The 26,508-nt window shown below is 46.3% G+C and overlaps 1 protein-coding gene across 1 annotated transcript in view; it reads right to left on the bottom strand.

The window, feature by feature from the left end:
* Positions 1 to 510: 510 nt before the first annotated feature.
* The window catches only part of MDGA2 (MAM domain containing glycosylphosphatidylinositol anchor 2), a 225,200-nt gene continuing 199,202 nt past the window's right edge, over positions 511 to 26,508 (bottom strand). Inside the window, exons 13-18 of the mRNA XM_054400689.1 lie at positions 18,107 to 18,127; positions 11,784 to 11,939; positions 9,303 to 9,461; positions 4,279 to 4,409; positions 1,948 to 2,053; positions 511 to 599 (exon numbers count right to left, since the gene is read on the bottom strand). Coding sequence (XP_054256664.1) covers positions 511 to 599; positions 1,948 to 2,053; positions 4,279 to 4,409; positions 9,303 to 9,461; positions 11,784 to 11,939; positions 18,107 to 18,127 — 662 coding nt within the window. The remainder of the gene's footprint in view (positions 600 to 1,947; positions 2,054 to 4,278; positions 4,410 to 9,302; positions 9,462 to 11,783; positions 11,940 to 18,106; positions 18,128 to 26,508) is intronic.

The raw sequence follows: 26,508 nt of genomic DNA, 5'->3' as shown, positions 1-26,508 counted from the left end.
TCTCTCCATCCTTTATTTTTTTAACATATTTTCTTTTTTTGGCAGGCCATTAGGTTTCCATGGTAACAAGCAAACTATTCATTTGAAACAAAACCAGCCATGACTTTTGTGCTTTGACAAGGGTTTTTCTATAGCTCTTTCTTGTTCCGAGAGTTCAACCAGACGATGCTGTGTAAATTCAGGATTGACCACAAAAAGCACCTGAAGGTCTCTTCTTCCATCCTCAGGCCAGATCTCCTTCTCACACATGGTTCATAATGAGTTACACTCTCATGATGCCTTTTTTAGGTCCCCAGTGCTTGGTTTGTTTTTTTTTTTTTAACTATTAGGTTGGTTGGTTGTGTGTTTTTGTTTTTTTAATTATTATTTATTTATGTACTTATTTAACTTTTTTTGAGTCAGTCAGTGGAGGAATCTTTGGTAGTTTGTTTTTTAAATGTCCATTTTACAAAGACTCTTTCTTCATGCCGGTGCCTGGTGAATTCTTTTGTAGCCTCTGCCAGGATAAGGTCACCTCTGATGACTTAAGACAGACATGAGGATGATAACTGGGATGAGTCGTATATGTTCTAATGTCCCAACAGCACCTGATCGTAAATCTACACAAAGGGAGGAAAAAGTTACAGTTAAAGAGCTGGCCAGAGACAGTCACAAAGCTCAGAAGACAAGATCAGCCACCATAGCTTGTCACATGAAATTCCAAACTCCCAGCATGGTGGAGGTTGAAAGTCATCTCTGGATCCAGCTTGCCCAGGATCACAATGACCAGTTGGGTTTGGAATTCTTTCCAGAGAAGCAGACTCCACAACCTCTGTGGGCAGCCTGCTCCAGGGCTCCAGCACCCTCACACCAAAGAAGTTTCTCTTCCTTTTCCTGGGTTGTGCCCATAGCTCCTTGTCCTGTCTCTGGGCACCACTGAAAAGAGTCTGGCCCCATCCTCTTGGGCCCCACACTGTAGATATTGACAAGCACTGAGAAGATCCCCTCTCAGTCTTCTCTTTTCCAGTCCACTTCTTTGTCCTCCATACCCCCATGGAGGCAGCCAAGGAGGACAAAAGTGTGGTGCTCACCCAGGATGTCTCTGCTTGTCACACTGAGTGCCACCAACCTCCTCTGGCAGAGCCTTGCTCTCTATTGGGTTAGTGCTCTACAACTTCATCTCCTACAATGAGGGCAAGAAGAAACCCTAATGGCTCCCCAGCCAAAGGAGGTAGGAGAAGTTGGGATGAAAAACCATCTGACTGTGTAGCTAAATCTGCATAGTAATGCACAAGAGAATCACAGACTGGTGGGGGTTGGAAGAGGCCTCTGGAGATCATACAGTCCAACACCTGTGCTGAAGCAGGAGCAGCCACAGCAGCTTGCCCAGGATCACAATGTCCAGGAGGGTCTGGAATCTCTCCAGAGGAGCAGACTCCAAAGCCTGTCTGGGTAGCCTGCTCCAGCGCTCCACGATCATGACAAGGGAGAAGTTTGGACATGCAGGTAGAGGGGGAAAACAAGGTCCACATAGAATCATAACACCGATATTCAATAATTTCACATTTTTTTTTATCCTATGAGCACTTTTTAATCATTCTTTCATCTCTCTATACATCTCAAATCCCTGTTTCCCACCCCATGGAATGCTATGACCTCTGCCCAATGCCCATCAGCCTTTCACTTGCATATTTGCTACACCATCATTTTCCTATCTGAAGAAAGACATTTTGGCTCCAGAACCTGCCTCATAGAATGGTTTGGGTTGGAAGGGACCTTAAAGATCATCTAGTTCCAACCCTCCTACCCTCCATGGGCAGGGACAAGGAAGGAAAATGTTTAACTCTAAGCCTCTTCAGCTGAACCCAACACCACATTCTTTTGGATAAAATCCAGTTTAGATGGCACCTCACACTGATGACCACGAGAAGCAATTTGTTCTCCTCCACAAGTGGAGTAGTCACTTACTGTTGGCTGGTTGGTCTGATTTCATACACTCTCCTTCCACAATTGATACATCATCAATAGCAATGTCCCCTTCGATGCCGGGGCCTCGGATCCCTTCAAATATGAGCTGGAAAGAAAAGAAGAAAAATCAGATCAGAAAGTGAGAAAGGGAAAATGTCCACCTCTGGTTTGCATTAACTACTTTGATGGGCTTGGCTTCACCTATGAAAAAAAGCTCATCTGAGTTCACACATCATTATAGGGTGAATTCAGAGGATGGAAGAGCTGTGGAAGCAAGGTCTGTGCTGCATACACTAAATCAACCTGAGAGCTGCTCTGGGAGCAGGAGACTCCACCAGGATTTCATGGAAGAGAGATGCTGCAGGTTAATTAAAATAACAAGGTGGATATTAATGCAGCAGGAAACTTCAAGTGGGAAAACAGGAAGTTTTTCCATAGAATCATAGAAGTCTTGCAGTTGGGAAAGACCTTTGAGATCATCAAGCTCAGCTGCTCACCTAGAGCTCACAATCCCACCACTACTGCCAAGCCACTACTACGAAACCACATCCCTCAGCACCACATCCATGTGTGTTTTAAACACCTCCAGAGATGGTGACTCCACCACCTCCCCGGGTAGCTGGTTCCAATGCCTGAGACCCCTTTCTGTGATAGTTTTGCTAATGTCCAACCTGAACCTCCCTTGGCACATAACTTACCCTGTTGGCTGAAAACAGTGTTTCAAGTAATGACCCCTCTGACAATATTTTGACTCTGCCCTTGATGCTGGGAAATACTCAGCTCAAGAGGGAAGCGTCTTCTCCTCCCCCAAAGTACAACTCCTTGGCAGCAGGCATGAAACCAGTCAACAGAGTTGAAAATCAACTCTTCCCTGATCATGAAAACCAGTTTCCAGACAAAAGGATTCTACACAAATAAAACAACCAGCATTTAATTAAAATCTGCATTTGGCAGCAGGTTTTAATGGCCTGGGACATGAGGCAGCTATCAGCCAGCTTGGCCACATGCTCAGAACAAATGACCACAGATGAGTGTTGGCAAAACATGGAACAGCATCCAGCCTGAGGTTCTTAGCTATTTGCAGGAGGTGCCAGATAAGCAGAATTCCCTTTCAGTGTCCTGTACAACCTAGGAACTGCACCTCCCTGACTTTAGAAAGCTGTTTTTAACAACATGGAATTCCAGAAGCACACAGAATTGTGGAGGTTGGAAGGAGTGCCTGGAGATCACCCAGTCCAATGCCCCTGCTAAATCAGGGGCACCCACAGCAGCTTGCCCAGCATCACAACAACCAGCTGGGTTTGGAATCTCTCCAGAGCAGGAGATTCCACAACCTCTCTGGGCAGCCTGATCCAGGCCTCCAGCACCCTCACACCAAACAAGTTTCTCCTCCTCTTCAGATGGAGCCTCCTATGTTCCAGTTGATGCCCATTCTCCCTTGTCTTGTCACTGGAGCACCACTGAGAATGGTCTGTCCCAATCCTCTTGCCCCTCACAGGTCCTTTAGCTGTGTTTGAGCCCTCTCAGATTGCTCTTCTCCAGGCTCAACAGCCCCAGGTCTCTCAGTCTTTCCTCCTCACAGAGATGCTCCAGGCCCCTTATCATCCCTTGTAGCCTTCACTGGACTCTGTCCCATAGTTCCCTGTCTCTCTTGAACTCAGGAGCCCAGAACTGGACCCAGTCATGCAGTTGTGGTCTTACTAGGGCAGAATAGAACCAGAGGATAACCTCTCTTTACCTGCTGGTCACACTCTTCTTCATGTACTCCAGGAGTACATTGGTGGCTCCTGTGGAACTTGCTTTCCACCAGCACTTCCAGGACCTGGTCCATGAGCTGCTTTCCAGCAGGTCACCCCTCACCTGTACTGGTGCAGGGGTTATTCTTCCCCACATGCAGGAGTCTATACTTGCCCTGGTTGAACTTCATGAGGTTTCCCTCCACCCAGCTCTGCAGCCTGTCCAGAAAATGCCTGTGTATTATGAAACCTCTAATAAATCACTGTACCGTGGTAGCCAACTTTTTTTTTCCCAGATGACTAATTTCCTATTCCAGTTGCCAATCTGAAACTGAAAACATTTTATAATGGCCACCAGCACCTTCTGAAGACTGGAAGACTTCAAACTTCAGTCCAATAGCTACTGTTTGTCCACTAATTGAGTACATTATTAAGCTCTGTGGTGCTCACCTACTAAAGCAAGGACAACAATCATCTATCAATGAAGCAGCTGTGAAATCCTCTGTCAGAAGGAAGGGTTCCTCATACATGGTTGTCCCCCACCCTTCCAAAAGCCAACTTCTCCAGTTCCTGGTGGTGATGCACAAGCCATTACCTGAAATGAAGTGGGGGGGTTTATATTCACACGGGCTTGGTTCCAGTGCTGTCCTTTATTTCCACTTGAAGACCACAAGGGGTTCTCTATTGCTGTCTGACCTTTCAGCCGCAGGTAGACGTTCAAGCTTCCTAGAAGAGAGGTGGAGAACTGCAATTGGTTAGATGGAATGATGGAGCAAGGATGCCGGGGTGGGTCCAGCAATAGTCCCCTGTCCACCCAACCCCTGCCCATTTTGCCAGGCTCTCTGCTAGGACTGAGTGGAGATGGCAAGCTTCTTGTCATCAGTTCAACAGGTTTAAGCTTCGGGGTGCTGCGAATTGGGGATGTGAACTAACAGTGAATGAACTTTTCACTTAAACAGAAGGAGAACCCAGGAGGTTCCATCTGAAGATGAGGAGAAACTTTGCTGTGAGGGAACCAGAGCCCTGAAGCAGGCTGCTCAGAGAGGTTGTGGCGTCTTCTCCTCTGGGGAGATTCCAATCCCACCAACACATATTCCTGTGCAACCTGATCTAGGCAAAACTGCTTTAGAAGGAGGTTGGACTAGATCATCTCTAGAGGTCCCTTCCAACCCCCACCATACTGGAATTCTGTGTCACTTCTCCATGCTCTAGTGTAAAGGAGGCACTGAGAACCTCCTTATCCAAGGAAAACCAAGCCCCTTGGTTGCTTTATGCTTAGCCCTTGCTCATCAAGGCTGTCCAACTTCTTTGTACATCATTTAACTCATGGAGTCCCACAGAACATGGCACACCTATCTCAGATATAGATGTGATTCCCTTACTCCTGCTAAAGAGGAATTTTGAAGAACAACATAATCCTGTGAGTTAAAATAACTTTGGTAAAGTCCCTCACCATGGAGAAAAACCCCACAGACCTGGGTCTTTCACATCCCACCACTGCTGAACTTCATTCCACTAGAAGTTTTTTCCACCCAGATGTGTGAGGGAGCGATCTCTTTGTTCTGTGTGAATCATTGCATCCTGCTCTAGGAGAACCTGCTCTGGCAGGAGGTTGGACTAGATGACAGATGAGGGGCAGTGGTTTGAAACCAGAGAACAGCAGATATAGGTTAGATGTTATGAGAAAGTTTTTTACCATGAGGGTGGTGAGACACTGGAACAGGTTGCCCAGAGAGGTGGGGAGGCTCTATCCCTGGAAACATTCATGGTCAGGCTTGATGGGACCCTGAGCAACCTGATCTAGTTGGAGATACCCCTGCTGACTGCAGTGGGGTTGGACAAGATGACCTTCAAGGGTCCCTTCCAATCTGATGCATTCTGTGACTCTATGATCTCCAGAGGTCTCTTCCTACCCCTATCATTCTCTGAGTCATTGCCCACTATGTTGGTCAGTATGGATGCACATTCCTGATCCTCATGGCTGGATACCCACACATTCCTGCCCAAAACAGGTTAACCAGGGAGGTAGTGGAATCACCATCCCTGGAGGTGTTCAAGAAATGTGTGGACATGGGACTTTGGGACATGGTTTAGTGGCCATGGTGGTGGTGGGTTGATGACTAGATTCAATTGTAGAGGTCTTTTCCAACCAAAACAATTCTGTTTCAAGAAAAGTCACCAAAACCAATGAAACCTGCAGCAGATGCTTGTCCTTGGAATTCTCTCAGTAAGCTTTTGGAAAAGTTCTACCTCAAAGCTGCTGTTGGGTTGGTTGTAGGGTTCATACTGAGACGTGTCTATCAAGAATTCACCTAAAGATTTCAAAGCACAGCAGATTCTAGGTAAATGGGTAATGAAGCAATGCTTGAACAGCAGAACAGCAGACAAAACCAGTAAGCAAGAGCAACAACTATGGATTAGGGAATGAAGTTGACTTTTTGACAGCACCCTGCCTAGTGCTCTGAAGAATGTCACCAGCTGCCACACTGAGGTGGCACTTTGAGTGCTCATCACTGTGTGAACACAAGCAGCTTTCACACTGTGCTCCGACAGCACGTTCTGCTTCCACGTTCTGGTGTTTGGTGGCTCTCTCATGACAAGAAAATATTACTGTTCTTGGAGCATCACTTAGAAATGTCTTATTTTGGGGTGCAGATTTAAAAAATAGGAAATACAGTCTTTTTTCATGGTGACAGCCATAATGGAGCTACAACCTCATTTTGTCTCAAAGGAGAGAGACAACAAGGAGAGCTGACTCTTCATTTTCTTCTTCCCCAACAATGGCTTACTGTTTGCTGTAAATCAAGTAATGAGATCTTCTGTTTTCCTAGTATCTGTCCTGGTGTGAACTGAAGCAGAACTGGCTCTGGTCGCTGCTGTGAGTTCCCAGCTCAGTCTCTGCTCAGGGAGGCACTTTCTGAAGTTCAGGACAGGTTTGCACAGCCAGAGGCTGCTTCTAGCAGGGAGAAGCTGTTGGGAGAGTTCCTGACAAGGGTTGGGGCTGCAGAAAGTCTCTGCCTGAGACTTGCTCATCTGTAGAGCAAGGGCACTGCCACAGCTTGTGCCTCTCCTTGTGGGGCATGAAGGTAGATGTGGCACCTGCAGAGAGGAGTGGACAGGGCATGTGACCTTCAAGTGAACACAGTATCTGAGGTGAAGCTTCGCCAGAGCCCAGCACAAGAGGACAATCACTGCCTTGCTCCTGCAGGCCACACTATTGCTGACCTAAGGTTGCTGTTGGCCCTTTTGGCCACCTGGGAACACAATGGCTGATCTCCAGCTTGGTTGTCAACCAACCTCACCTGGGTCCTTTTCTGCTGGGCAGTTTCTAGCCACTCTTCCCCAGTCCTGGAACACTGCATGGGGATTTTGTGGACCAAGTTCAGGATCTGGCACTTGGTCTTGTTGAACCTCATCCCATTGGCTTTGGTTGATTCCTTCTTATGGGATGATAATTCACCCAACAAATCCACTTATTTCTGTGGCAAGCAGAATCCTACACCTCTATTCCACAAGAAGTGGTTAAAGTGATTTAAAGAGGAACCATTCCCAACCTCTACACCACCCTGAAAGTCACTTTCAGTTCTCAATTATTAAGTCAGGTCAAGAATCAGCAGCTCTTGGTTATTCAACACAGACATTCTACAGCAGAGAGCCTTATGAGTAGTGACTGAGGGAACTGGGGTTGTTTAGTCTGGAGAAGAGGAGGCTGAGGAGAAACCTCACTGCTCTCTACAGCTACCTGAAAGGAGGTTGGAGCCAGGTGGGGGTTGGTCTCTTCTCCACAGTAACAGGTGGTAAAACAGGAAGCAATGGCCTGAAACTGTGCCAGGGGAGGTTAAGGTCACGTATTAGCAAAAACTTCTTTCCTGCAAGAGTGGTAAGGTCTTGGAACAGGCTACCCAGGGAGGTGGTGGAACCACTGGCCCTAGAGGCATTCAAGAAATGTGTGGTCATGGCACTTTGGGACATGGTTTAATGGCCATGGTGGTCTTAGTTTGTTGGTTGTTCTTGATCTTAGCAGGTGTCTTCCAGCTGAAGCAACTATAATTCTGTGATGTGCAAAGTCTCATTTAGCAGGTCCTATTCTGATCTTGTGAAGAAATCCATGACAACACATAGTAGATGGCTTCCTGACTGGCAGCACTCATTCCCAAACAGGGATAAAAACCACCTTCTATGTGTTGGCTGCAAACTCCAGAGCGCTGGAGAAGGGTCAAGGCTTCTAGCAGCTTGTGATAAACCAGCCAATCTGTTTCAGCAATAAGATTTAGAATTAGCCACGGGGTATTAATCCTTCATAAAAATGTCATTCTGCTGAAAAAAAAAATATATTACTGACTGAAGATTTCCTAGAGAATTGTGGAGGCTGGAGAACCTTTGGAGATCATCCCATCCAAATCCCTGCTCAAAGCATTAGAGCAGGCTGCCATGTGAAATCCAATTTTGGATATCTCCAAGGACAGAGACTCCATAATCTCTCTGCAAAACCTGTGCCAGTGTTTGACTGTGACCAGCAGGACAAGGGAGGTGACTCTTCCTCTCTGCTCTGCTCTCATGAGCCCCCCACCTGGAGCACTGTGTCCAGTTCTGGGGTCCCCAACACAAGAAGGACATGGAACTGTTGGAGTGGGACCAGAGAGGCTGTGAAGACGATCAAAGGGCTGGAGCACCTCCCCTATGGGGACAGGCTGTGGGAGTTGGAACTGTTCCACCTGCAGAAGAGAAGGCTATGGGGAGAACTTAGAGCAGCCTTCCAGTACGTGAAGAAGGCTACAAGAAACCTGGGGAGGGACAGTTTACAAGGGCTTGTAGTTGTAGGAGGGAAGGGCATGGATTGAAGCTTGAGGAGGGGAGATTGAGACTGAAGATTAGGAACAAATTCTTTACAGTGAGGGTGCTGAGACACTGGGACAGGTTGCCCAGGGCAGTGGTAGAGGTCTCCTCTCTGGAGGTGTTCAAAACCAGGTTGGATGAGGCCTTGAGCAACCTGGTCTAGTAGAAGGTGTCCCTGGCCATGGCAGCAGCGGTTGGAACTAGATGATCTTTAAGGTTCCTTCCAAACAAAACCCTTCTATGAATCTATAAATTCCTTCATAATTAGAAGCAACAACAAAAAAAATTTCCTATATTTGAATAGAAATGACTCAAATTTGTGCCCAGTTCTGTCCTGTCCCTGAGCACCTCTCAGCTCCATCTTATTCACACCCTCCCTTCAGGTATTTATACACACTGATAAGATCCCCAGTCAGGCTGCTGTTCTCCAGGCTTAACAGCCCCAGATCTGTCAGCCTTTGCTCCTCACAGAGATGCTCCAGTCCTCATTTTCATGTGGAACCTCCTGGGTTCCAGTTTGTGCCTGTCACCCTTTGTCCTATGACCACTGAAAAGAGCTCTGAAGTTGCCTCACACTTGCCCAAAACACTTCCCAGATCTTCTACTGTGATCATCATCAGAAACCCAGTTTTACATCAGACTGGATGCTAACAGCCACCTGCCTTGCTAGTGTTGGCTGCAACTGACCCTTGATGGTGTTGGCAGGCCTCCCATGCTTTTCTTTCATACAAGTGGACACATCTCCTGCTCAGTTAACAGACCAAGCCATTGGCTTTCTCTCACCTATGTGCTGTCCATACATGTGATAGTAGAAGCTAAAACAATAGGCGGTGTTCGTAGCTCCGTAGGGGTTTTTGGGAGCGACGCTGAAGACAGGACTAACAAGTCTGGCCTTTTCTCCTTCCAGCCTGGGACGTGATGTCTCAATGTACATGTAGAAACCTGGGGGAAGAAGCCCAAATTGAATCAGTTAGGTTGCCATCTTCAGCATTCAACCCCTATGCATGCAGGAAGTCACCTACAAAGCGTCTTGATTCATTTTGCACATTCATCCAACATCACCTTCTCTTCTGGGACATAGTTCTTCTGCATTAAGCTCATGTGTTTTCTACAACTGCTTCACAGACATCTTTTCCACCAAGAGTAAAATCAGGGTTAGCAGGTCAGGGCTCATCAACAACTTCAAATCAATATAGCATTGTACATTCATGGGAAAAGAAAAGAATCTTCATTCCTAGCGGTCATGAAGATGTTGCCTTGATCAGCCTGGTCTAGGGGAAGATGTTCCTGCCCATGGCAGGGAACTAGATGATCTTTAAGGCCCCCTCAAATCCAAACCATTCTATCTTTCTATGAAGGTTGGGCACGATGTTTTTTAGAGGTCCTTTCCAATCTTAATGATTCTATGATTCACGATGGTGATAAGACTTCAGGTGTCCATTTGGTCCTACCTCCCAACAGTCAGTGGGGAGGACTTATAAAGGGGAAATACCTTGATGGGAACTTTTCAAGGAACATTTTCAACTGGCCACATCAATCACACATTTGAGAGCTCACTTTCATGAAAAGAGACAATTTTCATCTATTCTGATCCTGGATGTTGTTGTTGGCACATTAATGACAAAGTCTAGGATCAAAATTGATGAATATAGAATCAGGGAATTGTTTTCAATTGAAAAGACCTCCAAGATACTAAGTGCATCTATCAACCTAAGACCACCATGGCCTAACTGCCATTCCCACACATTTCTTGAACATCTCCAGGAATGGTGACTCCACCACCTCCCCGGGCAGCCTGTTCCAGTGCCTGATCACTTTTCAGTGAAGGAATCGTTCCTAATATCCAACCTAAACCTCCTGTGGCACAATGTCAGGCAATTTCCTCTCATTCTACCATCTGATTCTAGGGAGAAGAGACGAACCCCACCTCACTCCAACCTCTTTTCTGGGAGTTCTAGAGAGCAATGAGGTCTCCCTTCAGGCTCCTTTTCTCCAGGCTGAACAACCCCAGTTTCCTCAGCTGCTCCTCACCAGACCTGTTCTCCAGGCCCTTTGCTAACTTTGTTGCCCTTCTCTGGACATGCTCTACCCACTCAATGTCCTTCTGGGAGTAAGGGGCCTAAAACTGATCCAGTACTCAAGGTGTGGTCTCAGCAGTGCCCAGTACTGGTGGACAATCACCTCCCTACTCCTGCTGGCCACACTATTGCTGATCCAGGCCAGGATGCTGGTGGCCTTCTTGGACACCTGGGCACACACTGGCTCATCTTCAGCTGGCTCTCAACCAGCACCCCCAGGTCCTCTTCCACCAGAAAAATTTCCAGCCACTCTGTCTCACTCCTGGAGCATTGCATTGGGTTGTTGTGACCCAAATGCAGGACCCAGCACTTTGCTTTCCTGAACCTCATCCCATTTCACTCAGCCTATCAATCCAGGCTGTCCAAGTCCCTTTGCAGAGCATTCCTACCCTCCAGCAGATCAACACTCCCACCCAGTTTAGTGTCATCTGGAAATTTACTGAGGTGCCTTTATCCCCTCATTCTGATCATTGATAAAGACATTAAACAGAACTGGCACCAGCACTGTGCCCTCAGGAACACCAGTGGTGACTACTGGATTCAACTCCATGCTCCACCAACATTCATTCACCACACCAACAACAGGGAGAGTTACTTAATCCAAACAAACAAATACAACCCAAAGAGATTTTTTCCCCCCCTTTGTGATAGTGCAAGCAGGGGGTAGACAATAAAATAGCAATTGGTTACCTCAAGACTGATAAATTCAACATATGATGCCTGACTTTTCAAATGCAAATATCCACAGTGTGCTTCTGCTATCCAGGGAGGAGAGCAGATTGGAAATTACACATTTTAGTAACACTCAAAGTAATAATGGGTTAAAAAAAAAAAGGAAATCTTTTTGTGACAGTCTGAGACAGCCCAAGTTAGCATTTAAACGACATAAACCAGAAGAACACATCAAGATGTGCCAGCTTATGTCCCCACTACACTAGAAGATGGAAGAAATCACTCTGTAAAAGGGATGCTAGAAATGGTGCAAGACAGTTAATGGCACCATTAGTGAGTTATGTGCTGGGACCAGCTACATGCCTAAGCATGGGCAATATCTTCTCAGAGTCCATCAAGCCCTTCTTGGAATGATCAGGAAAAGCAACACAGCTGGTTGAAATGCTTGTCCTTGACAGTCTCTCAGCCAAGAGAGCTCCCGGTGCCGAGGTCCCAGCAGGGAACTGGAGCTTACCTTCCTTGGAGCCGGTGCGATCGGCGTTGGGCCCCGTGTTCGGGGTGTACTTTGTGTCCCTAGTGGCAGTGCTTTGTTTCGTCCAGTCAAAGTTGTCTGTGTCATCTTGAGTGAAAAGGCAAATGTTACCATCCTCAAACCCACAGTGGAACTCTCCTGCCAACACAGAAAATGAGCACAGATTTAGTGGCTGAAGATACTCAGGCTGGGGTTGGAGTGGCTGGAGAGCAGCCAGGCAGAAAGGGACCTGGGGGTACTGGTTGACAGCAGCTGAACAGGAGCCAGCAGTGTGCCCAGGTGGCCAAGAGAGCCAATGGCATCCTGGCCTGCATCAGGCATAGTGTGGCCAGCAGGAGCAGGGAGGTCATTGTACCCCTGTACACAGCACTGGTTAGGCCACACCTTGAGTACTGTGTCCAGTTCTGGGCTCCTCAATTTAAGAAGGACATTGAGATAACGTGTCCAGAGAAGGGCAACAAGGCTGGGGAGGGGTCTAGAGCACAGCCCTATGAGGAGAAGCTGAGGGAGCTGTGGGATTGTTTAGCCTGGAGAAGAGGAGGCTCAGGGGAGACCTCATTGCTGCCTACAACTACCTGAGAGGAGGTTGTAGACAGGTGGGGGTTGGCCTCTTCACCCAGGCAACTAGTGGCAGAACAAGAGGACACAGTCTCAAGCTGTGCCAGGGGAAGTTTAGGCTGGAGGTGAGGAGAAAGTTCTTCATAGAAAGAGTAATTGGCCAGTGGAAGGGGCACCTCCACTAGGGAGGTGGTGGAGTCACCGTCCCTGGAGGTGCTCAAAAAAAGATTGGATGTGGCACTTGGAGACATGGTTTAGTTGTCAGGAGGTGTTAGGTATTAGGAGATAGGTTGGACTTGGTGACCTCTCAGGTCTTTTCCTACCTGGTTGATTCTGTGATATTCATTCAATCACTGAATCACAGAACAGTAGAGCTCGGAAGATCATCATCTCACCTCTGGAGATCACCCAGTCCAATCCCCCTGCTAAAGCAGGGTCACCCACAACAGCTTGCCCAGGATCACAATATCCAGCTGGGTCTGGAATCTCTCCAGAGAAGAAGACTCCACCATCTCTCCGGACAGCCTGCTCCAGGTCTCCAGCACCCTCACACCAAACAAGTTTCTCCTCATGTTCACATGGAACCTCCTGGATTCCACTTTGTGACCATTGTCCCTTTTCCTGTCCACTGACAGGAGTCTGGCCCTATCCTCTTGCTGAGCATTGATCAGATCCCCTCTCAGGCTGCTCTTTTTCAGGCTCAACAGCTCAAGCTCCCTCAGCCTTTCCTCCTCACAGAGATGCTCCAGGCCCTCAGCACCTTCAGAGCCTCCACTGGACTCTCTCCAGTAGTTCCATGAAGAGAGCTTCAACTGGGGAGCCCAGAATTGGACCCAGATGTGGCCTCACTAGGGCAGAGTAGAGGAGCATAACCTCTTCTTCATGCACTCCAGGAGACCCTTGGCCTTCTTGGCCATGAGTCCACATTGTCTACCAGCACTCTCAGGTCCTTCACCACAGAGCTGCTTTCCAGCAGGTCACCCCTCACCTGTGCTGGTGCAGGGGGGGTTATTCCTCCCCAGGTGCAGGACCCTACACTTGCCCTGGTTGAACTTTATGAGGTTCCCCTGTGCCTGACTCTCCAGCAAGTCAGCTCCCAAATCAAAGATTCAACATTCCAGCTTGATCCCAGAATAGAATAAGGCCCCATGTTGCAAAATGTGCAAAAGCTTCATTTTCTGCAGAGGAAGAGCTCCTGCTGGGTTTATTCTTCCAGCAAAGTCAATTGATTTATCTGAGAAAACAAGCAAGTCTCTCTTCTCCAGGGAGAAGGCAGCTGTCTGCACACTGTGTCAGCTCCAACCTCCTTTAGAGGGGTGCAATTTATATTCATTGTTGGGAGGAACTCTAACACCAGGCGTACTGGGATTATTCATCTGCAGTACAGCGAGAAGGTATATAAATGTTTGCAGGTTTGGGCTTTTTGGTGAACTATAAATCCTCTTAAGCCACTGGAGCTTCACTGTAAATCAGTAAAGACAGAAGGACCTGGAGCTTAGTTTGGAGATGTAGTGCTAGACAAGGATGCTGGGCTGAAGCTTAGTTAAAGTTAGGTAATGCTGCAGGCTGAAAAAAAAAAAAACAACAAGCTTGAAACCTTCATTCCAAACCAGAATCAGAGAATTGGTTTGGTTAGAAAAGACCTCCAAGGTCATTGAGTCTGACCATCAAACCAGCATCATCATGGCCATTAAACCATAGTAGGAAAAGATGCTTTGCAGTGAGGGTGGTGAGACACTAGAACAGGTTGCCCAGGGAGGACATGGATGCCCTCTCTGGAAGTGTTCACATCCAGGTTGAGCAGGGCCTTGAGCAGCCTGGTCTAGTGGAAGGTGTTCCTGCCAATGGCATAGGAATTGGAATTAGATGATTTTTAAGGTCCTTTTCAAGCCAAACAATTCTGTGTTTCTGTGTCCCAAAGTGCCACATCCACACTTTTCTCAAACACCTCCAGAGGCAGTGACTCCACCACCTTCCTGGGCAGCCTGTTCAAATCCCTGACCACTCTTTCAGCAAGGACATTTTTCCTAATATCCAACCTAAATCTCCACTTCTGCCACTTGAAATGATTCTCAGGCCCTGGAACAGCTGCCCAGGGAGGTAGTGGAGGTGTTTAAAACACACATGGATGTGTTGCTGAGGGACATGGGTTAGTGGTAGGAGCTGTAGAGGTGGGATTGTAAGCTCCAGGCAAGCAGTTGGAGTTGATGATCTTGCCCCATCCCTGAGCGTGTTCAACGTCAGGTTGGACAAAGCCTTTATCAGCCTGGTCTAGTGGGAGGTGTCCACACCCATGGCAGGGAGTTGGAACTAAATGATCTTTAATGTCCCTTCCAACCCAAACCAACTAGATGATCCTTGTGGTCCCTTCCAACCCTGACTGATTCTATGATTCTATGAAACTTCTCTTCTACCCTTAACAGTTCTATGGTTGAGGGCATTTCATGAAGTTCGTGAATCTGTCCTATAACTTGTTCCCTGGGAGAACAGACCAACCCTAAAATGGCTCCAACCCCCTTTCAGGGAGTTGTAAAAAATTAACACTAAATATTTTTGCTCCATTCAGCAGTTTGATACAAGTCCTGCAGTACCTTAAAAGCTCTGTTTCCAGGTCTCACCATGCCCTCAGAACTTCATTAAGAAACTCCACATCAGCACAACAAAAGATTTTTCTTCCAGTTAAAAAAAAAAATAAAAAGAAAGAAATCAAAAAGATTCAGGGCTGAAGGAAAAAGGAAGTGGAAGTGTGACACTTATTTAATGGGAAAACACTGGGTTTAGGTGGGAATCCATCGTCTGCAAAGCATTGGAAAAGCTTAGTGCTATATATCCTTAGCACTAAACACTGCTTAAAAAAAGGGACAGGGGAAAAAAAAAAAGTTCCCCAAAATTAGCTCATGCAAGAAGTAGGAGCAATGAAATAGACCTAAGGGGTCTTGACCTGTTCATTTAATACCTTTATCAATTATCTGGATGAGGGGATCAAGAATACCCCCAGTTTGCAGGTGACACTCAAGCTGGGTAGAAGTTGTTCAGCCCAGAGAAAAGAAGGCTGAGGGGAAACCTTCTGGCTCTCTGCAACTCCCTGAAAAGGAGGTTGAGCCAGGTGGAGGTTGGTCTCTTCTTGCAAGCATCAAGCAAGAGGATGAGAGGAAATAGTCTGAAATTGTGCCAAGGGAGGTTTAGGTTGGCCACGAGGAACAACCTCTTCTGTGGAACGGTTGTCAAACCCTGGGACAGGCTACCTGGGACAGTGGTGGAGTCCCCATCCTTGGAGATGTTCATAAACCCTGGAGAAGTGGCAGGCTGGGACATGGGGGCATTGGGTTGACAGGTGGACCCCGTGATCTTAGAGGTCTTTTCCAGCCTTAATAATTCATGATTCTAAGTTACACTGGGAGCCCTAGAGTGCTGGTGGGCAAAGTTTGCCATCACCATCAGTGCAGAAAGAGGTAGATCTAGAAAGCAGGTGAAGAAAATGATGAATGAGTTGCCAGAGATGTTGTCCCTCCCATTAGCTTTCCTACAAAAAGGCTTCTCAGATGCCACCTCCGCTCCACCACAAGCCTACTAGAGCTATAGATATTTTGAAACCAGGCAGTTTCAGACCTTAAAAGCATAAAGAACGATGGTGAGAAGCACTTGGGACTGCAAGGTGGTTTTTGTCTTAACACCCCAGAGTATATATTTAATATATTAATTAGCAAAGGCCTTATCCACTGCTCATTTCAGTCAATGGGAATGGTTCCACCAGCTCCCAAGAGCTTTGAGCTGAGCCCTGATTAATTATTGATGCATTGCTCAGAATCTTCTGCAAATGAGTTTCAACTTTCCATGTGTTATTAAAAAGAAAGAGTAATGTCAGAACAGGTTGGGACAGCAAAACACACATTTGCTGTGGTGTGGAGGCAAATCCTGAAGCAGAGAGATGTGGGGACTGGTAAGAAGGGGATGATTTTATTAGGACATAAAATCATAGGTCTGTTTGGGTTGGAAAATACCTCTAAGATCACCATGGCCATAAAATCATATCCCAAAGTGCCATGTGCACACGTCTCTTGAACACCTCCAGGGAGCGAGGCTCCACCACCTCCCCGGGCAGCCTGTTCCAATGATTGACCATTTTTACAGCAAAGAAATTGTTCCTCATGTCCAATGTATACCTCCTCTGACACAATTTCAGGCCATTTCCTCTCATTCTATCATCTGATACTAGAGAAGAGACCAACCCACACCTCACTCCAACCTCCTTTCAGTGAGTTGTGGAGAGGCAGGTCTCCCCTCAACCTCCTCTTCTCCAGGCTGAACAACTCCAGTTCCTTCAGCTGCTCCTCACCAGACCTGTTCTCCACATCCTTCACCAGTTTTGTTGTCTTTCTGTGGACCCACTCCAGCACCTCAATGTCCTTCTTGAAGTGAGTGGCCCAAAACTGATTCCAGCATTTGAGGTGTGGCCTCAGCAGTGCAATCACTTCCCTACCCCTCTTAGCCACACTATTGCTAATCCAGGCTGGGATGCTGGTGGTCAAGAAGGCCACCTGGGCACACACTGATTCATATTCAGCTGGCTGTCAACCAGAACCCCAAGTCCTTTTCTGCTTGGCAACTTTCCAGCCATTCTGCCCCAAGCTTGAAGCATTCATGGGGTTTTCGTGACCCAAGTGCAGCACCTGGCACTTGGCCATGCCCAGTCTCCTGTCCAAGACGTTAAGGAAGTTTGGTGCCAATGGACAAGTGGAAGAACAAACTGTGGAAGTTGTTCCTACTCTGCTGTATCTCTGTGCCCAAGCACCAGCATGAGTGACCACACAGAGTTTGCATTTCCAGTCATACCTGTGGAGCTGTCTCTGGGGAGTCCTTCACACCCCAATTAGACTTTAGGTGTCCACAGAAGTTCTTTACTATGAGACTGGTGAAATAGTGGAACAGGTTGCCCAGGGAGATGGTGGAATTCCCATCCCTGGAGACATTCAAGGCTTACTGGGGCTTTGAACAACCTGCTCTACTTGCAGGTGTCCCTGATGATTGCAGAAGGTTGGACTAGATGACCTTGAAAGGTCCCTTCCAACTCAAAACATTCTATGATTTCACTGTGTAAATAAGTTCTGTGATTCCTGTACACCCTGCATAATAAAATAAATAAATAAAATAAAATAAAATAAAATAAAATAAAATAAAATAAAATAAAATAAAATAAAATAAAATAAAATAAAATAAAATCTTCCTTTGTTTTTGAAACTACAGGTGAGCCTCTGATTGCCTTTGGAAGTACCAAAACAACTCAAGAACTGCAAATGCAGTTTTTACACATCATAAATGAAGTCAGAACATTCATAAACTGACTTTTCCTTCACAATTCTTGCCATAATTGAGGTGCAGACACAGTTCCTACACAGTACTTGAACTTCCAGCTCTTTAACTGCTCCCATGACTACACCACAGCACCACACTGAGGGGCAGTGCCCAGAAATGGATGCTTTTTCAGAATGTTAATATTTTCCTTAGGATCAACAATTTGGGCAGCAGGAAAGATGAGATGAGGCTATAATTCATCTTTTCTCCATCTCCTCTTCCAGAACAAGAGGAATGAGACCTTCAGCCGCCAGACCAGCTTGCACACAAAAAGTGGTCCCTGAAATTCATGGGCTGCCACTGAAAGTGAAGTATTTCCCATTGGCTTATTAACTGTAAGGGACAAGGGGTGCTAGGGCAATTCTTCATACATAAAGAGGTAAAGAAATACTTACGGAGGTGTGGATTTACTGGAGCTGCAAGACAGAGAAAAAAATACAATTAGCATGAAGAAGAAGCTCTAATCCATCAAGATTCAGAATATTCCAAATTTCTCATGGTTTCCTCCCCATCAAGACAGTTATCATAGCTCCTACAATACCAAGAGAGAAACAAAAGGAAAAGGAAAGGAAAAGGGAAAGGGAAAGGGAAAGGGAAAGGGAAAGGGAAAGGGAAAGGGAAAGGGAAAGGGAAAGGGAAAGGGAAAGGGAAAGGGAAAAGAAAGAAGAAAAGAAAGAAGAAAAGAAAGAAGAAAAGAAAGAAGAAAAGAAAGAAGAAAAGAAAAGAAAAGGGAAAAGAAAAGAAAGAAGAAAAGAAAAGAAAAGAAAAGAAAAGAAAAGAAAAGAAAAGAAAAGAAAAGAAAAGAAAAGAAAAGAAAAGAAAAGAAAAAGAAAAGAAAAGAAAAGAAAAGAAAAGAAAAGAAAAGAAAAGAAAAGAAAAGAAAAGAAAAGAAAAGAAAAGAAAAGAAAAGAAAAAAGAAAAGAGAAAAGAAGTGGCAACTTCTTTTTTTTTTTTTTTTGAGTAAGTTTTGTGGTTGTCTGGAAACCCCAAAGCAATGATTTCAGTGAGAAACCATCTCCTATCCATGATGTCTAAGGTCCATCAATAGCAGCTGCACCATGAGGACCAAGATGCCCTCACTAAGCACCAAATCTAAATTATTGTCTAGGTATGGTGAAGGTTGGACTCAATGATCTTGGAGGTCTTTTCCAACCTTAATGAATCTGATTTCATGTGGTAAGGATGGGAACAGCTGCCCAACAGAGTAATACCTTCACAGAGGAATTCAACCAAAACTACAGAAAGGATGAAATCACCAAAAGCAGAGGAGCATTGGACCTGGATCATCACTTGAAACTTCCTTTTGGAGTTGTTCAAGAAAACATCATGAGTTAGCCCTTAGCTCAGGGAATAAAAATATTCTTCAATTTAAGATGTCTTTGTCCATTTAAGTCTTAAGAAACAGGAAGAACTTGCATCCTTCATAAAAGTGCAAATTTCCTTCTTAAGCAGCAGAAAAACAGCACAGCAACTTCAGGAGAAGAGGTTTGATCTTATTAGATCAAGAGACACAACAAAGGAAAAAAAACATGAGAGTCCTCAGGCACATAAACCCTCTTCTAGGGAGGTTGTACTTTAGAGAAATTTAAAAGATGACAAAGGAATCCCAGAATCCCATCATGGAGGGATGAGAAAGGACCTCTGCAGATCATCCAGTCCAACCCCTCTGCTAAAGCAGAGTCACACACAGCAGCTTGTGCACCATCACAATGCCCAGGCAGATGTGGAATCTCCACAGAGAGGGAGACTCCACAACCTCTCTGGGCAGCCTGTTCCAGGGCTCCAGCACCCTCAGACCAAAGGAGTTTCTCCTCCTGTTCAGATGGAACCTTATGGGTTCCATCTGTTTGTGCCTGTCTCCCCTTGTTTTACCCCTGGGCACTACTGATGAAAGTCTTGCCCCACCCTCTGGGGGGTCCCATCCCTGGCCCCCACAGGTCCTTTACCTCTTGCTGAGCATTAATAAGATCTGATTTCAAGCTGATCTTCTCCAGGCTCAACAGCCCCAGGTCTCTCAGCCTTTCCTCCTCACAGAGATGCTCCAGGCTCCTCAAAATCTCTGTAGCCTCCACTGGACTCTCTCTAATAGTTTCCTGCCTCTCTTGAACTGGGGAGCCTAGAACTGGACCCAGTCCTTCAGATGTGGCCTCACTACAGAAGAGCAGAGGGGGAAAAGAACCTCCATTGATCTGCTGGCCACACTCTTCTTCTTGCACCCCAGGAGACCATTGGCCCTCTTGGCCACAAGGGCACATTGCTGGCTCATGGGGACCTTATTGTCCACCAGCACTCCCAGGTCCTTCTCCACAGAGCTGCTTTCCAGCAGGTCAGCTCCACACCTGTAGTGGTGCAGGGGCTGTTCCTTCCCAGCTATTAAGAATTGGTTTGTAGCATCATTCTGCATGACTCAGAAGAACGAATTTTGTGGAGTTTTTTTGTTAGGTTTTGGTGGGTTTTTTTCTCCTCGCTGATGACATTTCATGAGTTCATTCTAACTGCTTTAATTTGTTTTTCTGCTTTTGTCAATCAGTGTGAGCTGAGGCCTACTTGGCACAAAGCCTTTTTTTTTCCCCTCTGCTGTGAGCAATCTCAACAGCCTGACTCAAGGTTACACGCTAATGATAGCTTCCATAAAAAGCCCCTGCCTTTAGTTACAAATCAAGCATCAGTAAATGTAGTTCCCCAGCAATTCCACCTCCTTCCAAGTCCAATCACTCAAGGATTTCACAAAATGAATGTTTCTTGGAGAATGGAAGGTAATTTGTTAGCAGAAGCTATGAGGTTTATCTAATACAATGTAATGACTGAGCTCCTGAAGAAGATTGCACTGGGGCAAATCATTGTTCACTTGTTTCACAGATGGGAAGATGAAATGACAGAGATGCTAACTTAGAGCTGCCTGGGAAACTTCAGATGGAATCTAGTCACAGAAGCTGAGACTGGGGTCACCAACCAAGAGTTCCTGGCTCTGAACGTAGCATGGGAACAGCAGCAAGAGAACATCAAGTGCAAGGTTCTGCACCTGGGGAGGAATAACCCCCTGCAGCACTACAGGTGAGGGGTGACTTGCTGGAAAGCAGCTGCATGGGGAAGGTCCTGGGAGTGCTGGTGGACAAGGTCACCATGAACCTGAGATGTGTCCTCATCACCAAGAAGGCAAATGGTCTTCTGGGCTGCATGAAGAAGAGTGTGGCCAGCAGGTCGAGGGAGGCTCCCCTTCCCCTCTCCTTTGCCCTAGGGAGGCCACATCTGGAGTCTTGGGGCCACCTCTGGGTTCTCCATTTCAAGAAAGACAAGAAACTACTGTAGAGAGTCCAGTGGAGTCTCCAAAGATGCTGAGGGGACAGGAGAACCTCTGTGAGGAGGAAAGGCTGAGAGACCTGGGGCTGTTGAGCCTTGAAAAGAGCAGCCTGAGATGAGATCTTCTCAATGCTCAGCTAGAGCTAAAGGCTGGGGGGGCAAGAAGATGGGGCCAAACTCTTATCAGTAGTGCCCAGTGACAGGACAAGGGGCAATTTGGATAAAGGGAAATAAATAGAGAAAAATTAACAGATGAGTGAGGGAATAAGTTCCCTAGGCTGGATGTGAAATGTCTGGAAAATCTCTGCACATGAGAGGGTTATCACTGCTCTGCTCAGCACATCCTGGCTTGTCCTGCAATAAAAGCTTTTCTGGTGGAGAATCTTGGGTGGAGAACAAAGTTGCAGGAAACATTTTAGCCTGATTAGGGCCAAACCATATGATTCCTTATCTTCCTTCCTTTCCTCCAGCAAAGAAAGAATAAAACTTCCTGGAATTTCAGTTTGTTGGATGATTTTACTTTTTGGTGGTCTATATGTGCATGTCAGGGGAGAAATGTGTGGGCTGCAAGTTAATTTCTTTAGGAAGTGTTTCAGAACTCAGCTGAGTCTCTCTGCAGAGCACTGGCACAGAAAGTAGAGCTCCTGCAGGGGATGCATGTTTCCTGCATTACTGGTGTGCTCAGAACTCCAACAACATGGGGTGACACAGGTCTGGAAGATCCTGAGACCATAGGAGCACAGAATGGTTTGGGCTGGAAGGGACCTTTCAAGGTCATCTTGTCCAATCCCTGTGCAGTCAAGCAGGGACACCTGCAACTACAGCAAGTAGCTGAGAGCCCCAAAACAACCTGACCTGGGATGTCTTCAGGGATGGGACAACCTGGACCAGGGTCTCATCACCTTCAGTGTGAAAGATTTCTCCCTTCCCTCCAGTCTGAATCTCCCTCTTTTAGTTCAAACCATCATCCCTTCTTCTGTCACAGCAGGCTCTGCTCAAAAGCCAGCCTCCATTTTTTTTATTGGCTGTTCCCATCTTTCCTGTCCTTCCCAACATCAACATGTCCAGCTTACAGTGAGGTGGCCTGCAGAAGCTGCAACTTTATCCCCCACTTTCAAAAAAACAGCTGCAAATGGAATGTTCTGGATGACAACAAGCAAAAGGCAGAGGTAAGTAGAATGCTAGATGGTTGTTTTCTCTTTTTTTTTACCCTGGAAGCTGGTTATTTGTGATAATTACTAACAGCACCTAAAAGCTTTAATTAAGACCCAAAGTCCATCCCTCTAAAGCACTGGGTTTGCACAGGAAAAAAGCTATTTTCACTGTAAATATTGTTCCTCTACTAGGAGAAGGCTTTCTTTCTCCCATCATAGCAATTATCCTGTATCACTACAACACTGGAAAATGCTGGAAATGTGTCCATACAAACTTAGAAATCCTATAATTTAAGCCCTATTTGGTGCCAATTTCATGCCTATTTTTTTTCTGGAGCTAGAAATGCAATAATAATAGCAATAGCAATAAATAATAATCATGATTAGAGACTCTTCTTCCACACAGAATCTGGGGAGTGGCTAAACCTCCCATGAAAACACACAGGCTGGACCACAAAGCAGGTGGCCACCATCATCTATCTACCACTGATGGGTACCAATGAAAGTAACCTTGGGTTGTTGACTTTTATCTCAGAAGGGTGTTAAATTTGCTTCTTTGATTGCTGTTTAACTTTAAAAATACTGAAACAGTAGCCTTGGGGAGAAGGACTTGGGGGTGTCTGTTGATGATAAACTCAACATGGGCCAGCAGGAGTCACCTGCAGCCCAGAAGGCAATTGTGTCCTGGACTGCAACAAAAGCAGCATGACCAGCATGACCAGGGAGGTGATTTGGCCCCTCTACTCTGCCCTTGAGACCCCACATGGAGTACTGTGTCCAGTTCTGGTGCCTCCAACACAAGAAGGACATGGAACTATTGGAGAGGGTCCAGAGAAGGCCAGAAAGATGATCAGAGGGCTGAAGCACACCCACTATGGGGATAGATAGTGGGATTTGGGGTTCTTCAGCCTGGAGAAGAGAAGGCTTCAGGTTGCCCAGGCAGGTTGTGGATACACCCTCCCTGGAGGTGTTCAAAGCCAGGTTAGATGGGGCCTTGAGCAACCTGGTCTAGTGGAAAGTAACCCTGGCAAATGCATGGGGGTTGGAACTAGATGATCTTTAAAGGTTAGATGATGGGACAGTGACATGGATTGGAAACTGGCTCAGGAACAGATTTCAGAGAGCTGTGATCCAGCCCAGCTGGAAGCCTGTGGCCAGTGGTGTTGCCCAGGGATCAGTACTTGGGTTTGGTTTTGTTCATACCTTCATTGATGACCTGGATGAGGGGATCCAGTGAGTGCAAGTGCACTGATGATGCAAAATGAAGGGGGTAGGGGGTGGCTGTGCTGCCATCCAATGAGATCTGGACAGGCTGGAGAGCTGGGTGAAGGCAAACCTCATAAAGTTCAATAAGGACAAGTGCAGAGTCCTGCATGTGGGGAGGAATAACATCAGTACAGACTAGGGGTCTGCCCCATGGAGAAAGATCTTGGAGCCCTAGAGGACAGCAAGTTCTCCATGGCACAGCAATGTGCCCTTGTGGCCAAGAGAGCCCATGGTATCCTGGGGTGCATCAAGAAAAGCGTGTCCAGCAGATCTAGGGAGGTTCTTCTCCCCTTCTACTCTGCCCTGGTGAGACCACACCTGGAATATTGTGCCCAGTTTAGGGCTCCCCAGTTCAAGAGAGACAGAGACCTGCTGGAGAGAATCCAATGGAGAGCTACAAGGATGACTGCAGGACTTGAACATCTCTCCTATGAAGAAAGACTAAGAGACCTGGGGCTGGTTAGTCTTAAGAAGAGAAGGCTGAGAAGGGACCTGCTGAGTGTCTATAAATATCTGAGGGGTGGGTGTGGAGATGAAGGTGTCAGGCTCTTTTCAGTGGTGCCCAGTGATAGGACAAGGAACAGTGGGTACAAGCTGGAGCACAGGAGGTTCCACCTCTACATGAGAAGACACTTTTTTATGGAGAGGGTGATGGAGCACTGGAACAGACTGCCCAGAGAGGTTGTGGAGTCTCCTTCTCTAGAGACTTTCAAAACCCACCTGGATGTGCTCCTGTGCAACCTGCCCTAGGTGATCCTGCTTTGGTAGGGGGATTGGACTCCATGATCTCTGGAGGTCCTGTCCAACCTCTAACATTCTGTGATCCTGTGAGCAATCTATCTAGTTGGGGATGTCCTGCTGATTGCCTGGGGTTTGGAATACATGACCTTTAGATGTCCCTTCTAACACCAAGCATTCTCTAACTGAAGGAGCTGGAGGACTTTACAGCCTGTGTATTTCAAACAGGCTGACACAGATTTATGTAAAGTGATAGAGAGAATATTTAAACTGCTACTACAAGATGTATCTGCTGTTACTACCAGACATATCTGGTTTGTATTAGCCTACAAAACACTCATTAGTGCTACTTAAACTGCTCTGCTTGTATTTATTCAGCAGACTGTGCTCAGGAGCAGAGGAACATATGTGTCTACCAAAGAACTTGTCAAGTGATGTCTGGCTGTAATTATCAATGTCACTCCTACTGTGCTGTTTGCTCTTTTCTCCCATCCTTTCAGCTTCTGGAGGAGAAAATAATTCATGGCAGGCAAGGGATTTCCCTATCAAATTCGTGAGCCCTGGGTTAAGTTTTGGATTCATGGGCTTGGATACTGAGGAGGTTTTATTGTCTATTTACAGCTCCCACTTGAGATGGCAGGGGATGTTGTAAAGAGCTTATTACTGAGGTGTTCCTGCTTTAATAGTCCCTTTAGTTTGGACATTCAGGTGGCTACCAGCAGGTTAGAACATTGGAAGCTGTTAGATTTATATATTAACAATTTCCAGGTTAATCTCCAGGTGTGGGGTTTAATTGGGAAGGTGATGTGCTCTGCATCACAAACAGCAGTGGAACCAAATCAAAACTACTTCACAGGTAGAATTAATCTGGCTTCTTTTTAGTGATCTAAGAGTGCCATTGCAGGGTGTCTAAAGTCATTGAGGGAGAGATATAGATATGTCCAGAGGTTCTTTCATCCACTGCAAGAAGCCTGGACAAACCATCTGATGGTGGGACTCAATGACCTTAGAGGGTTTTTCCCATAAAAAAAAAAAAAAATCTAAGACTCTATATATATACACACTCTTTTTTCCAGTGTGGCACCAAATACAATCAATACACTAGAGATGTCAGAAAATCACAGAGTCCCAGCAGGGTGGGGCTTGGGAGGGACCTCTGAAGATCATCCAGTCCAACCCCACCCTGCTATAGCAAGGGTACCCACAGCAGCTTGTACAGCATCACAATATCCATGAGGGTTTGGAATCTCTCCAGAGAAGGAGACTCCACAGCCCCTCTGGGCAGCCTGCTCCAGACCTCCAGCACCCTCACACCACACAAGTTTCTCTTCCTCTTAGATGGAATCTCCTGGGTTCCAGTTTGTGCTGGTTCTACCTCGTCCTGTCACTGGGCACCGCTGACAGGAGTCTGGCCTCGTCCTCTTGCCCCCCACAGGTCCTTTAGCTTTTGCTTAAGTACTGAGAAGATCCCCTCTGGTGCTGCTCTTCTCCAGCCTCAACAGCCCCAGGTCTCTCAGCCTTTCCTCCTCAGAGAGTTGTTCCTGGCCCCTCAACATCTCTGTAGACTCCCCTGGACTCTCTCCAGTAGTTCCCTGTCTCTCTTGAACCAGGAAGCCCAGAACTGGACCCAGGACTCACTAAGGCAGAGGAGAAGGAGCAGGAAAAGGGCTGACACTGCTGGAGCACAGATCAAAACCAAACACACAGAGGCACAAGCCACACACAAAATCCCACCAAATTTATGGACACTGAAATGTTTTCCTCCTTGCCTGAGGTCTCACAATTAAAAAGGAAAAAAAAAAACAACCCACAACTATATAATGGGAGAAAAATGTAAAAAAATATCTTAGTTGTGCTTTTAAGACCCATTTACATGATGTCTCTTATTTTCTTTATATGGCTTATAATTACTTCCTGGTGAAATTGATGAAGGCTGCTGCTGTGCATCCCACCAGCCCAGTAACTGCTTTTCCATTATTCCAGCATCCCAGATTGCAAGGCTTGGATCTGCACAACCATTATGTCACCATTATTTTACAGTCCAAGCCATAACATCTTCAAAATGAGCCTGGAAACAGTTTGGGATACAGTTTGCTGACGCTACAGTCACTAGATGAACTCTGAGATAAAAAAAGAAAATGCATCTTTCCAGTACACAAAACTTCAGTGGTTTTGGGATCCCTCTCCAAGGGGAAGTTACTTGATGGATTAGCATCTGGCTCCTGAAGATGTGGATCTGGCACAAGTTACAACTGATAGGACAAGAGGAAATGCCATCATGTTATGCCTGAGGAGGTTTTGGTTAGACATTGTTTGATACACCTGAAGGCTACGTGGCC

The sequence above is a fragment of the Indicator indicator genome, chromosome 4, assembly GCF_027791375.1.
Source record: "Indicator indicator isolate 239-I01 chromosome 4, UM_Iind_1.1, whole genome shotgun sequence".
Lineage (NCBI taxonomy): Eukaryota > Metazoa > Chordata > Aves > Piciformes > Indicatoridae > Indicator > Indicator indicator.
This window is presented reverse-complemented; position numbering and strand designations above follow the sequence as displayed.